General features: G+C 31.0%; 1 protein-coding gene across 6 annotated transcripts in view; it reads right to left on the bottom strand.

Moving 5' to 3' along the window:
• Positions 1-13,459, bottom strand: part of Micu3 (mitochondrial calcium uptake 3) — a 120,438-nt gene that overhangs the window by 22,666 nt on the left and 84,313 nt on the right. For 5 of the 6 annotated variants that reach the window (XM_021265098.2, XM_021265094.2, XM_004853089.3 and 2 more), the window contains 3 exons: positions 13,096-13,167; positions 9,791-9,829; positions 1,248-1,343 (listed from right to left, as the gene is read on the bottom strand). In XM_021265098.2, the coding sequence (XP_021120757.2) occupies positions 1,248-1,343; positions 9,791-9,829; positions 13,096-13,167 (207 nt within the window). The remainder of the gene's footprint in view (positions 1-1,247; positions 1,344-9,790; positions 9,830-13,095; positions 13,168-13,459) is intronic. The other variant, XM_021265095.2, reaches the window with a different exon arrangement.

Raw genomic sequence — 13,459 nt, forward strand, 5'->3', positions numbered from 1 at the left:
TGTTTGCCTTAGTCTAGGGATGCCAGTTGAGTACACTCTAAATATGGATAACAGAAATCACAACCAAGCCAGGCACAGTGGCACATGCACATAGTCCTAACTTCAAGGGAGGCTGAGGCAGGAGGATCACTGGAGTCCAGCATTCAAGGCCATCCTGGGTAAAATAGCAAGACCCTCTTCTTATAACACAAAACAAAACAAAACAAAAAACACCAACTAACCAAACAAAAAACATGAAAAAAGAGAAAGGAAGAAAAAAGCCACAAGCAATTGCTGGTAACTTCTGTAGGTATTTTTTAGGTGTAATTTGTAAAACTCAAACTTAGAAGTTTAGAAAAAGAAAAGAGAAGCCAACTTTAAAGAGAAAAAGATGCAAAAAACAAACCTTTTAGTGTTTACTGAAAGTCTTTTCCAGGAAGACTGACAGATTTCTCTAATAAAAATCTTTTATGATACTTTTAATTATAAAAGTTTTAGTTTTAATTACAAAAATTCTTATTAGGAAACATAAAACAATATTTGGTCTATAAGATACAGTCCATCCTTTAAAATTAAAATCCTTATTGACCATGGCCTAACAGGAGTGAGGTGGTAGAAGCAGTCTACTCTGAGGGCAGCAATAGGTTTATATCTGTATCAAATTACAAACAATAATAAAACTAAAATAGGGTGAGTCTGCCTTTTATTTTTACCATGCACTGACAATCTTAAATAATATTCCTCCCTCCTTCAATTGACTGTTCTACGAGAACCCTCCTCCTCAATATCATTACCCTGCCTTTGCAAGCTATTACTACCAATACTAGAAAATTTAACTGTTTAAATCTAACATGAGTCAACTTTACCAAGTGAAACATCTCAGCATTTAATGTCACACTGTGAACTGTCAGTTTAAAAGATTCAGTGAAACTATAACATTATAATTTTCAAAATTTGAGAAAATGATCCTTAATTAAAACATAACATTATTTCCTTTTGGCTAAATTGGCCAGTTGTGTTTTATACAACAAAGAAGTTCATTTAGCACAGATATTAAAAATAGTTTGCGTTCAATCCCCAGTACCAAAAAAAAAAAAAAGGTTTGCAGCCCCTGCCCAGCTGGCATCTTTGAATATGCAGTTTAAATATTGTAAGAAAAGAGAAAATATAGTACACTTTTTATTTCATCCTTGTGACTCTAAAACAAAATAAGGCAAGATTAACAAAATGGCAAGCAGTACAAGGACGCTGTTGAGCTTTAATTGTACCTCTGCGAGGTCTGAAAAGAGTGCTTGGCTTGTGTTACGTCTCAGTGTGTCCCAGTAGCTCCTAGAGACAAGTTCCTCAGCTTCTGTTTTAAGTACCTGTAGAAGTTTTAAGAGGCACAACTGAAACCTAAAGAATAGTCATAAAGAGTGACAATTTATACACTTTAAAACCAACCTTAAAAGAAAACACATTAGCTTACCTTTTTGTTTTCTGCTGCATACAACAGTATTGTGTTACACAGCTGGAAAGCCCTGGTGCTTTCAAGGGTGTAATGGTATATAATCACTATTTCTAAGCACAATATGCCTTTGTCAAGAAGAATCAAAGTCTCCTATCTTTTCCTCTGCCCTTCTACTTAGGCAGGCATAACTTCTAAGTGTGAAGCAAAAATTTTGTTCACATTTTGTGTGAAGTAAATTCATACGAAGATTTTTCATAAATTTATAGCAACCTATTCAAACCATAATGTAAAAATAAATTATTTTGGCTATCATACATCTTGTTAGTGTACCAAAATAAAAATAGCCTTATCCATATATTAGAGAAACAAAGTTTAAATTAATTTAGAGCTTATGAAAAAGAAATACACCTGTTTAAGTCAAATAACTCAAAGCCACTTGGGGCTTCAGTGGGTGTCTACTGTGCATGGCTAAGTCACTTGGTAGCCTCTGTGACAAGGACAGGGTGTCACCTTCTCTCAGTGCCAGTTGGGGTGCTGATGGAGGCACCAAGATGAAGAGTGGCCAACTCTTCCTACGAAAAGAGTGAAACACAAATCTAACCTGAACCTTTAAACAAAACCAATCTTCTTTATATTTAAAAGTTTAGTGTGAAGTATGGCATAATCCAAGATACTCAGGAGACTGAAGCAGAAGTATGGCCGATTTGAGTCCAGCCTCAGTAATTTAGGCATCCTGGGTGTGAAGGGCCTGGGTTCAATCTCTGGTACCATAAATATCAATAAATTTACAAATAAATGAAAATAAAAATCTAGTGCCACTAATAAAATTATAGTGCATCTAGGAATTATTAAAAGATCTTCTAATTTTGTGTTAGATATTTTTATTAGTGCATATTAATTATATAAAATAATGGGTTTCACTGTGATGTTTTCATATATGCATACTACTTTGATCATTATATTATCCTATTACCCTCTCTCTAATTTTATTTTATTATTAACTAGAAATCACTGCTCACTGCCTACAACTTAATAAAATCTTAATGATAAAGTATTATTTAGTAGGAACCACTCAGATAACAAAGATGTAAATATTACTATAAGCACAAATGTAGCAACGTGACAGTTTTACAGTTTATATCTAGATGTCCCCCAAAAGCATCATGCACTCAGAGGTGGGGCTTGGGAATGTGACTGGATTATGGGGGTTACAGCTGATTTGCTGTTAGGACGTGGGGCCTGGTGAGAGGTGAGTCACTGGAGGTGTGACATGGAAGGGTGTATCTCCCTGCCTGGTCTTTCCTTCCAGTTCTGCTCCCTGGCCACCAGGGTATGAATAGATTTTCCTGTTATGCCCCTCTGCTATGCCTTCCTGGCTCAGAACCAGCCAACTATGGACTTAACATGTGAACCAAAATAAACTTCTCCTTTAAGTTACTGGTTTCGGGTATTGTGTCCTAGTGACGAAAAGTAACTAAGACAGAGATTCTACGCATCACTCCCTAAAAAGCTTTAAGCAGATATTATTAAACAGGTAAAATGTGCAAATACAGACCTAACACAGTTTATTTAATTTTATTTTATTATTATTTGTTTGTTTTTTGGTACCAGGGATCGAACTCGGGCCCTTGCGCTTGCTAGGCAGGCGGTGGAACTACTGAGCTAAATCCCTGGCCCTGTTTATTTTATTTTATGTAGATTTAGAATAACCCCAATAGATACTAACTAGGTTAAATTCTTACTCTCAGATATCATGTACATATTTTGAACATAGATGTACTTTTAAATTATTCCTTAAAAGATTAATACATGACTTTTAAAAAAAGAGGTTTGTTAAACCTACCAAACAAAAATAAATCTTACCGTATACTTTACTAAGAGAATAATAGGAATGATTCCTTTTGGGAATCCATGTCTCTTTCTTACCACCAAATAATGGTCTGCTTCACATATACTTACATATCATGACATTAAAATATTTACAACATGTAAAAAGATAAAGTTGATTTAAGAAATCATATATTTTATGAACATGGAAAAAAGCAAATATACTAAAATAGACTATCTCTGAATGGTGAGGTTAGGATAGTTTTATTTTCTTTTTGCTTTTCTATATTTTAAAATATCTTTAAAATATATATATATATATATGTCAGGATAATAAATTAAAAAGGTGAATTAAACTTTTGAAATTAACAAATGTAACAAATTAGTAAATATCTTTTGCAGAGGATTTCCTATCCCTCACTCTGGCTCCAGAGACCATGCTAGACTATGACTGCATTGCTATAACTACATAAGACTTGTTTTTGTTTTATCTTATATAATCTTTTCCCTTATAAAGCTTCTAAAGGCAGGAATGGTATCTTTAGAGTAACTATTTCTAGATATTCTAGATGCCCCCCAAAATAGCTACTAGATCAATGATATGCCTAATACATTCATTAATCCCTATATGTCTGTTCTGGAGCCAGTATTTAATGTTTTTAATTACTAAAATAAGATGAGGGCTGGGCATTTAGCTCAGTGGTTCTGCTGCCTGCCTCGCAAGCGCAAGGGCCCGAGTTCAATCCCTGGTGCCAAAAAAAAAAAAATGATGAAATTAAGAATAAATTTTCACAACATGAAAAACTGTAGGAAGCTGTAACACTAGAAAAAAATAATAGAATATTTACAATAAGCTTAAAGTGGACAGGAAAATCAAACTATAATTTAATAGCAACATAAAACCAGAAAATATGTACACAGACTACAGAAAGACTGCAGAGGATGTGCTCAAATGTAACTGAACAATATAATGGTATAAAACAGATAACTATGAATGCTTTGGCAGGTAAATACAGGGCAATTTGCAAACTTTCACAAAAAGAACAGAAATATAGTTCAGAAGAACTTAAAATGTGGATTGCATGGGCAAAATGAGTCTCGAATATATTGAATATCCAAGTCAGATATACTTTTTGCCTCAGTTCAGAGGCTGTTATTGATAGAACTCCCTTAAACTTTGCAGTTTTGGTCAAGAGTTCTCTATGCCTTTTTGGCTAAGTCATAGCAGGATCTATTCAAGCTATTCCATGATATCTATTATAGGAAGGAAGAAAAGCAGGCAAACAGGAGAGAATTAAGAAAAGGAGGAAAGAAAGAAGGAAAGAAGGAAGGAAGGAACAAAGAAAGAAAGAGAAAGAAAGAGAGAGAGAAAGAAACAAAAGAAAGAAAGGAAGAGAAAGGAAGGGAAATTAGGAAGAAAAAGACTGATGTAGAGATGGTAATACATCACTGTGGTAAGCAGAATAATGGCTCCCCCAAAGTTGTGCATGTCCCCCATAGAAATTAGGGTCTGAGAAATATTTTACCCAGTGATTAGGTCAATCGTGGGAAAAATAACAGCCCATAGAAGCAGACAGTAAACTGTCTTTACTACATGATATTCAAGTGATACTTTAATAGACATACACATAAAAATACAACAACTGTATCTTTATATTTTGTACCACTATGACAACTATAGGCCTAAAAACAGTAATTTGATAATTATAATTTAAAGTTGTGTGGGACTACAGTTTCCCCAGGTATGTCTTTCTAAAAAATGCTATCTATCTATCTATCTATCTATCTATCTATCTATCTATCTTGAGACAGGATTTCCCTAAGGTGCTAAATTGTCCAGGGTAGGCTTGAACTTGTGATTCTCCTGAATCAGCTGGGATTACAGTTGTGTATTACTATACTTGGCTCCAGGTGTCACAGAAAAAAAATCACAAAAGAAAAACCTGACATAATCCTACTTTGATGTAATGTCTTTAACCAGGTCTGTAAAGAATCTTCACAAAGACATTCCAATAAATATATGTTCACAATACAAAATTACTGAACCAAAAAACAGGCCACCATAAATGACAGCCATTAGAAACAATCATAGAACCAATCTTAGATACTGAAATTATTAGATATAGAATGCAAAATAAATTTAGTAAGTTTAAAGACTATGAAGCTATATTTGAAAGAAATATTTAGGAAAAGAGAGTAAAGATACTGTCTAATTTAAAACCTTATTATTTTAAATATACTTATTAAAATTAAAGAATAGAAATAGGGTAAATATCTTCCAATCTTAAAAAAACCAGTTAATTCAAAAGAAAGCAGGAAAGGAAAAAAATAGTATATACAATAAAATGATTAAAATTTAAATCAGTAAGTAACCATAGGTAATACAGATTAATTGATTTTGCCAACTAAAATTAAGCAAATCGTCACCGAGGATAGAAAGAAACCAGTACAACTCACAAAATAAACTGTTATAAAGGACTCACCCAGTAAGAAAGGACAGAAGTTGAAAAAGGTATAATAGGCTGCCGTTAATTAGAGGCTAGTCATTAGCACCAACTTTCTCATTGAGAATAACTGAAAAAGCAGGACAAAATATGAGATAGATTCTTCTTTAAGCACCTTACAAGCATTTGGCTTTGGCACTGTGATGAGTTCTGGACTGATAGTGTTCACGTAATGATGAATAAAATTGCTGGTATCAATAAGGAAGTGTAGCCAAAGACCAAAGTCATTTTATCCTTCAGTGACACATACTCACAGTTGAGAAAAAGAAAAAAACAAAAAAGAAGTTCCACTTAATGAATGCATTTGCTGGAATTCTGAATATACATCTTTTCATACTTGGTGTGATGAAACAGGAAGAATGCATAAAGCCCTTTTCCTGCATACAGAAGTACTACAATTGTCTGCAGAAAGAACATTTGTCTGATGATTGTGTTGCAAGCTGAACTAGGTACTTTTTTCCATGAATCATCCGTTTTACTTGAATGAACTGATAAATTATGGTTACTCAGATTTTGATATTTGGTAGACTTTTTTGAAAATGGATTAAGGGAGCATGTTGCGTCAAGGTAAACAACTGAGATTAAGTAAACAAGTGAGTTGCCAAAATAACATATTAAATGCAAAAATGGCTATGAAAAACTAGCCATCTTCTATTAAGCCAATCGTTAAAGAGAATTGCAAAGAATGTAAAAGAATCTCAATCTTCTTACTATCTTTTCAAGAAGTTATTTTTCATAAAATTGCTTGTTTAACATATATTAAGTTTCATATTGTTATCTAAAATGGATTAATAAATATTTTAAAATCCTGTTTTAATTTCTAATATGGCAAATATAGACAGATATAACCCACATAAACTAAATCTCTCTAGGATCTTCAATGATTATAAACAATGTATAGCTTACAGCAATAAAACAGAACAAATCAGAACAGTACATACAATGAGGAGGAAACTGATCAATCGTGAGTGATCCCAAGACAAAAATATTCACATAATATTTAATTTATATGAAGCACAAAACTGGGTAATAATGAAACTATATTGCTTAGGAGACATAACTGGAAGCAAAGCAAAGAAGTGAGTCACATAAAAATCATGACTGAAAAAAAAAAAAAGACTGTCACTATTAAGGGGTGGGGATTTAGCTCAGTGGTTCTGTCACCTGCCTTGCAAAGTCCTGAGTTCGATTCCCAGTACCAAAAAAAAAAATCATGACTGGTTATTTTCTGGAGGACAGTGAGGGATTATGATTGAGGACACTTATGAAATGGTTTCTTGGGGTACAGCAATATTCTATATCTTGATCTACATGGTAGTTAAGCTTTCATAATTCAGTTATTCATTACATTTATATTTACAGTTAACTCTAAACTAAAAAATAATTTAAAAGGAATAATTTAAAAGGAAGGCAAGCTGCGCATGGTGGTGCACACCTGTAATCCCAGCACTTAGAAATCTTAGGTAGGAGGATCACTGTGAGTTCAAGACCAGCCTGAACTATATGGTAAGATCCTATCTCAAAAAACAAAACAAAACAAAACAAAAAACCCCAAAAGTTAGGAAAGACTTCACCAATAATACAGGAAAAAAACAACAAAACAACAAAAATAAAAAATAATACAAAATGTTAATCAAGATAAAGGTAGTGCATTTTGATAACTAAAAGTTTTTAAAATAAAAACACTTCTAGAAATCTAATACAAACATAAAAGATTCAATTTGCTGATATAAATCTATATTCTTATGCACGTAATAACAATGTTGCAAAACACATAAAACAAAATTTTAAGATAATTATGAATAGAAATTAATAAATCTAACATTGCTATGTATAATATGGTAAAAAAATCAAGAAGATAAAAATATCAGTAAGAACAAAGATCTAAAACACATGATTAATATGCACAGAAATATATATATATGTATGGTAATATATATATATTACAACACTATACCCTAAGTTGGAAAATACATATTCTTTTAAAATAAAGATTATTTATGAATACTGACATTGTTCTAGTCCTTAAGACATCTCAATATATGTCAAATAAATGGTATAAAAATTAGTGTATTTTCTAATGGCAATGGAATTAAGGAAATTCAGAATAATTTTTTAAAAAATCACATAAAGCATGTCAAAGTCAGATGCACTTAACTTTGGCATTCTTTATTCTTTTGAATTTTTATACTTTTTCATCAGTGTGAGATAATTATGAGTTGACTATATGAGAAATATTAAAAGGATCAGGATTATTTGGAACAGAAAATGTTATCTTTTATACAGGGTAACAGGTATCTTTATGGATACAAGAGAATATGCTCAGTTTTTCACTATAGGAAGAAATAATTTGGATTTAGTCTGTAAGAGTGTTAATTGTGTCAATTTAACAACTGTAAGACCCATTAAATTTTGGAATAGGGTACTACAGAGCCTAGAGAATCTCTGTCTATAAGCCAAGGTGACCATTCCCTTTCCTGAAGAAACTTTGTCCTACAGGTAGAAACTGGTTACTATAAATTTCTTAGGTTATATTTAGCTTCATTACACTCAAATTAGATAATCACTTCAGTAATCTGTAACTCTGGAAACTTGCAGTTAATTAATTAGCAGTTAATTTATAGCACTATAATATGATATTTTATAATATTTACATCAATGGTATTTCATATATACTTTTAGGTTTGGATTTTAAAAGTTTTTAAAATAAAATTTGTTTGCTTGTAGCTTTTGAAAATAATTATTCCTTTTTGAGCAAAACTGCTTCTATTATAAAAACCAAATAAACTCCTAAGGAGGTTGAAAAATCATGCAATTCATTTAGGTCTGGAGATAAAAATGATACCAAGTTATATACCTCAATATGTATATTTTGAACATAGAAAAAAGCTATCTTCAGTGAAATTATAAAAAGAAAAATGTTATTCGATAAAATGTAAAATCATGAGTATATTTTCCTATGAACAAGTATAATATAAATGAAATATGAAGCAATTGAGTCTCTTTCTCTGTATGATTCTCTTAATGGGTGAGGGACTACAATTTGTATAAGAGTGTAAACTAGAGCTATACTAAGGTCTATCTCCTTTTAACAATATTATTACTCTGTGATTCTTTTAAAAACAATCATTCTATATGAAAATTATTTATGAGATTAAAGGAAAAATGAAAACTGTCATAGTTAAAAAAAAATTAAGGGTTCCTCAGGTGGAATTTCTATAGTTTGAGGGATCCTTTAAAATGGCTGAAGGATCTCTGCGGAAGTTAAATGAACTGTGCGTGTTTACATTTTTAAAAGAGTCATGGTTTATTCTTAGTTGCTTTGTGATGGGTTAACAACAAGCTCTAACTTTAGCAAGAGAAATAAAAGATGAAAACTCAGCTTGAGAATAGTATATTTGGAAGTTCATATTATAGGAACTTCCAAATTTTTCAAGACAAGAAAAATCTGAAAATTATAATCTTTTTTGAGAAAGGACACAATCCACTGCTATATTAAATCTATCAAATAGTATCAGATCCCAGTATTTTTTTTTGTATAGACCAGAAAAATTAGGCAGGTAACAGGGTTTTAAAAATTTGTGAGAAATACTGGAAACGAAAATTGACTATTAAAATACTTTATTAGACTTGAAGACTATATATCAGATAAATAGATCTAGTTCTTAAAATACCTGTGTTCAGCAGGAGCATACCTATCTCTTGCTCTATTTTTTATAACTTCTCAAATACTGCTGAAAAATTAAAAACTTTATTGTAGCAGTTTTTGGTGCTGTTTCTTCACTCCTTTTTCCTTTATTATAATTAAAAGTCATGCAGTTAAAAAAGATATATACAATTGTTCTATATATTTTAGTCTTCTCATAAATTTAGGAAGGAAAACTAAAATTTTGAATTGATTGCACCATACTGTATTCAATAAATTCCAAAACATTCTGAATAACAAATAACTTTATAGAGAAAAATAACATTATCAAGCATAACAGGTGAGGGATATATACATAAAGAACATTTAAAGTATTGTACATACACTATTAGGAGGAGAATGGTATCCATAAAGTTGAAGACGCTGACATAGAGCACAAAGGGCCAAATGAAGTTTCACATTTCAGAATGAACCCAAGAACAGGAAAAGAAAGAAAAGACGACAAAATAATCAATTAGGAAGGGCAAATCATTATGCTACATTCTCTATAGAGTACACACAGAAGTGGGATAAATGTTAAAGATGAGTAGCAAAGTTTTTAAAATTCATGTAATTAAACATTAGATGAATTTGTGCTCATTTCAACCACTTTAGTTGTAACCTTCTAATAGCACTATTGCTTTGAGTAAAACATGCTTCTCTTAAATATGCAGTTTTATTTAGTTATGTTTCAATAATTTCACATGGGATAGAGGAAACTCTAATACAGTAGCATGAGAGTGGAAATAATATAAGACACCTGCTTTGGAAGCCTTTTCTGCTATTATCAGTGGTATGAGAAACAAGTTAGCCTCTCTAAGATTGTTTTCTCCTTTGCAAAACAAGTGAAATACTTACCTGGGAAAACTGTAATGAGGACTAAATGGTGTAACATTTATTATGGACATAATGCAGCACTTAGAGTATAAGTGCCCCAAGAAATGTTACATTTACTTTGCTCCTTCTGAAGCATAGTTTTATTGTGACATGCAAATATTTCTAAATTTCGTTTGGATTAATTTTGATTTGGGTATAATAAAGTATCTATGTGGTTCTATTAAATTTTACTGTGAGTTAAGCTTTTTGAGTGTTCATTAAATTTCACATACTGTTAAGTGACTGTGTTTTATTTAGTCCCCATAAAAAAAATCTCACATGTGGTCATTACTCTTGTTACTCTAATTGTACAAATGAAAAACCTATGGCACATAGAAGTTAATGATGTTATTCAAAATCACAAAGGTTTAACAAGAGTGGCAGAGCTAATATTTAAACCCCTCAAATATGGCTTCTGGGCCTGTTATGCTGTATCTTTGATGCTATCCATATATTTTCATAATGAGTTGTTTCTGTTGCTTTAAAATTCAACTGAAATGTTTTATGAATGTATCCAATTATACTGTCATTTCTAGCACTTTGACAATGTCACCTTCCATTCTGCATGATCCTCTATAACTAAAATATTGTAAAATAAAATCTTAGCTCAGATTTGCATTGTTTATAATGTGACTATTAATTAGTTAAAACTAATCATCATTATTAAACATACTAATAAAAATTTGTAGAGAGCTGCATTGTTGATGAGTGCTATCAGAGATGAGTCATATATTTATTTCTGAATTGTTTTAAGAAATAGTTCTAACAGCCAACTTATGTAAGTGAAATTTCAGAAGCAATACTTAAATTACTGTATAGGATAAACTCCTCTGAGGTAGCTGTGGAGATCAATGACTTTAGTAAGCATTTCTCTACATATAAGCAAGTTATACATTTTTTTTCTGTTCTTTAAAACTAAGTCTCCTTCCCTATATATTTGCTGGCGAATGCTTCACTGACCTATACACATATGAAACAACACAAGTTAGGGTAGTTAGTAGGTTAACTAGGTTTCATAATTCAGATAGAAGTCCCCTAGTTAATCCAAGTTAGTGAGATTATACTATGTCACAATTATAAAATATTTACATTAAATTTCCTTCACATTGGATACAATGAAGTTAAAAGCCAAGTTCTGTGCTAACACTGTAGTTTTTCCTACTGTGTATTCATCTATTATTTTTCACATACCTTTCTCCCTTTTTTATCTGATGTATAAATTGGAATGAATGTTAATGATTGAAATCACAGTATTTTTATTAGAAGATACATAAATTCTCCCGGGAAGTAGTATAAATAACAAATAAATAAATAAAGCAATTACATTTCTATCCACTGAAATATTATTTACTAAGGTATATTAACAGAATAATTAATGTAATTCAACCTCCTTAAGTGATACATTATTAGTAACTTCCCTATTCAGTCAATTATAGTTACAGATAATCTATCAAAATTAGAATAACCACTTCAAACAACTGCATTTATGGGGCTATTCACAGGGTTTTTAAATCACAATTTTAAAACTATAAGACCTGAATTAGAAAACTACTAATGCCCCTTTTAATATTTTGCTAACATTATAATCGGATCTGTGATTTTTTTTTTTTAAGATGGTCATCTGTAAGATTTGTCAATACTGTACTGGGGGAGGTTCATTAAGTACTGATAGTTATAACATAGCAAAATAGCCTAGAAAGTAATACGTATTTTGTAATCCAGATAACCTGCTTTACTTACACTAGATATAAACATGTATTTCATAGATATATGGGACTGAATATGGCATCCATTACATAGATAAGATAATCCATTTTTTAAAAATCTAAAAAATATGAGAATTATAAAAAATTAAGTTAGCCATTTCAATTTTATGTAGGACAGTTTAAACTCCTACATAGCTATTAATTTGAAAATGAAACTATTATCATTCACATGGTAACAAAATTCACTGTATTTCTAGTATCAATGTCAGCAGATGAAGAAATATGGTATAGTGGATAAAAGTACAAGCTGTGATGTGGGCCAGACATGGCTTCAAATATTGACTTTGCAAATTAATAGCTATGTAACTTTGGATAAGATACTTAACCTTTCCATTTATCAACTTCCTCATCTATAATTATGAATGATGAGAGAATTACCAGGTAGATGAAATTTGGAAATACATGCAGAACATAAAGACTAATAGTAAGGTCTTAGAACTCATTTTTTATTTTTAATATATGAATTTGTCTGTTGTTGGCTGAAATGTTTGTGACAACAAAAAGAGAACTGATAGGAGGATGGAAGGAAATATTAATTCTAACTTCATAATAGGACAAAAATATTATGGATCACAGAAGAATCTGTATTTCTAAGAATTTAAAACAACATTATTTCCTTGTATTTGCTTCAACATTCATATTGTAATATAAACATTAAATTAACTCATATAATTAAATCTTTGCAATTCACCTTTAAATTTTACATGCATAATGATCTGTATTGATCTACTATAAGATATACCCTTCAAATTTCACAGATAACAACAATGTGGATGAAAATGATTTAATGAATGTGACTATGAGTACAGATATTTAATATCAATATTTAACATAAATATTGATATTGATGCATATAAATACTGAACCAATTTGCTACATAGGAATTTTAGAACGTTTTCAAGAAAGAAACACTTCGAAAGTTCTAAATTTTAATTCATGCTTCTCATCATGAATAAAATAATTTTCACCTGGAAAAGCCACCTGAAACTACTATAAAGTATTTCTTACCAGCATTGCACGTTTTTCTTCATCTCCTTTAGTTTCTCTCTTTTCATTTTTTTTCCTGAATATCTCTTGAAGCTGTAAGGAAATAAATCAAGAATTCAATATCCAACAGGAGTTTCAGGGCACTGCCTACCACCCTGTGCTAGGTATATCCCCAAATCACAGAAAATAATTAATTTAATCAGAATATTTAAACCACATGAGATATATCTTCTGATTTCAATATTTTTCCCAGGAGGAAGAAAAAACATTTCTAGCAATGATGATTCATAGTTAAGTTAAATATGTTTAATAATATAGTTTTACTTCATCTCTAATACAAAAAGACATGTAGTCTCAGCCCCACATAGAAAAGGAGATAAAATCT

The sequence above is a fragment of the Heterocephalus glaber genome, unplaced genomic scaffold (genome assembly GCF_053883595.1).
Source record: "Heterocephalus glaber isolate CG9 unplaced genomic scaffold, H.glaber_assembly_v1.0 deba00001461, whole genome shotgun sequence".
NCBI classification, from domain to species: domain Eukaryota; kingdom Metazoa; phylum Chordata; class Mammalia; order Rodentia; family Bathyergidae; genus Heterocephalus; species Heterocephalus glaber.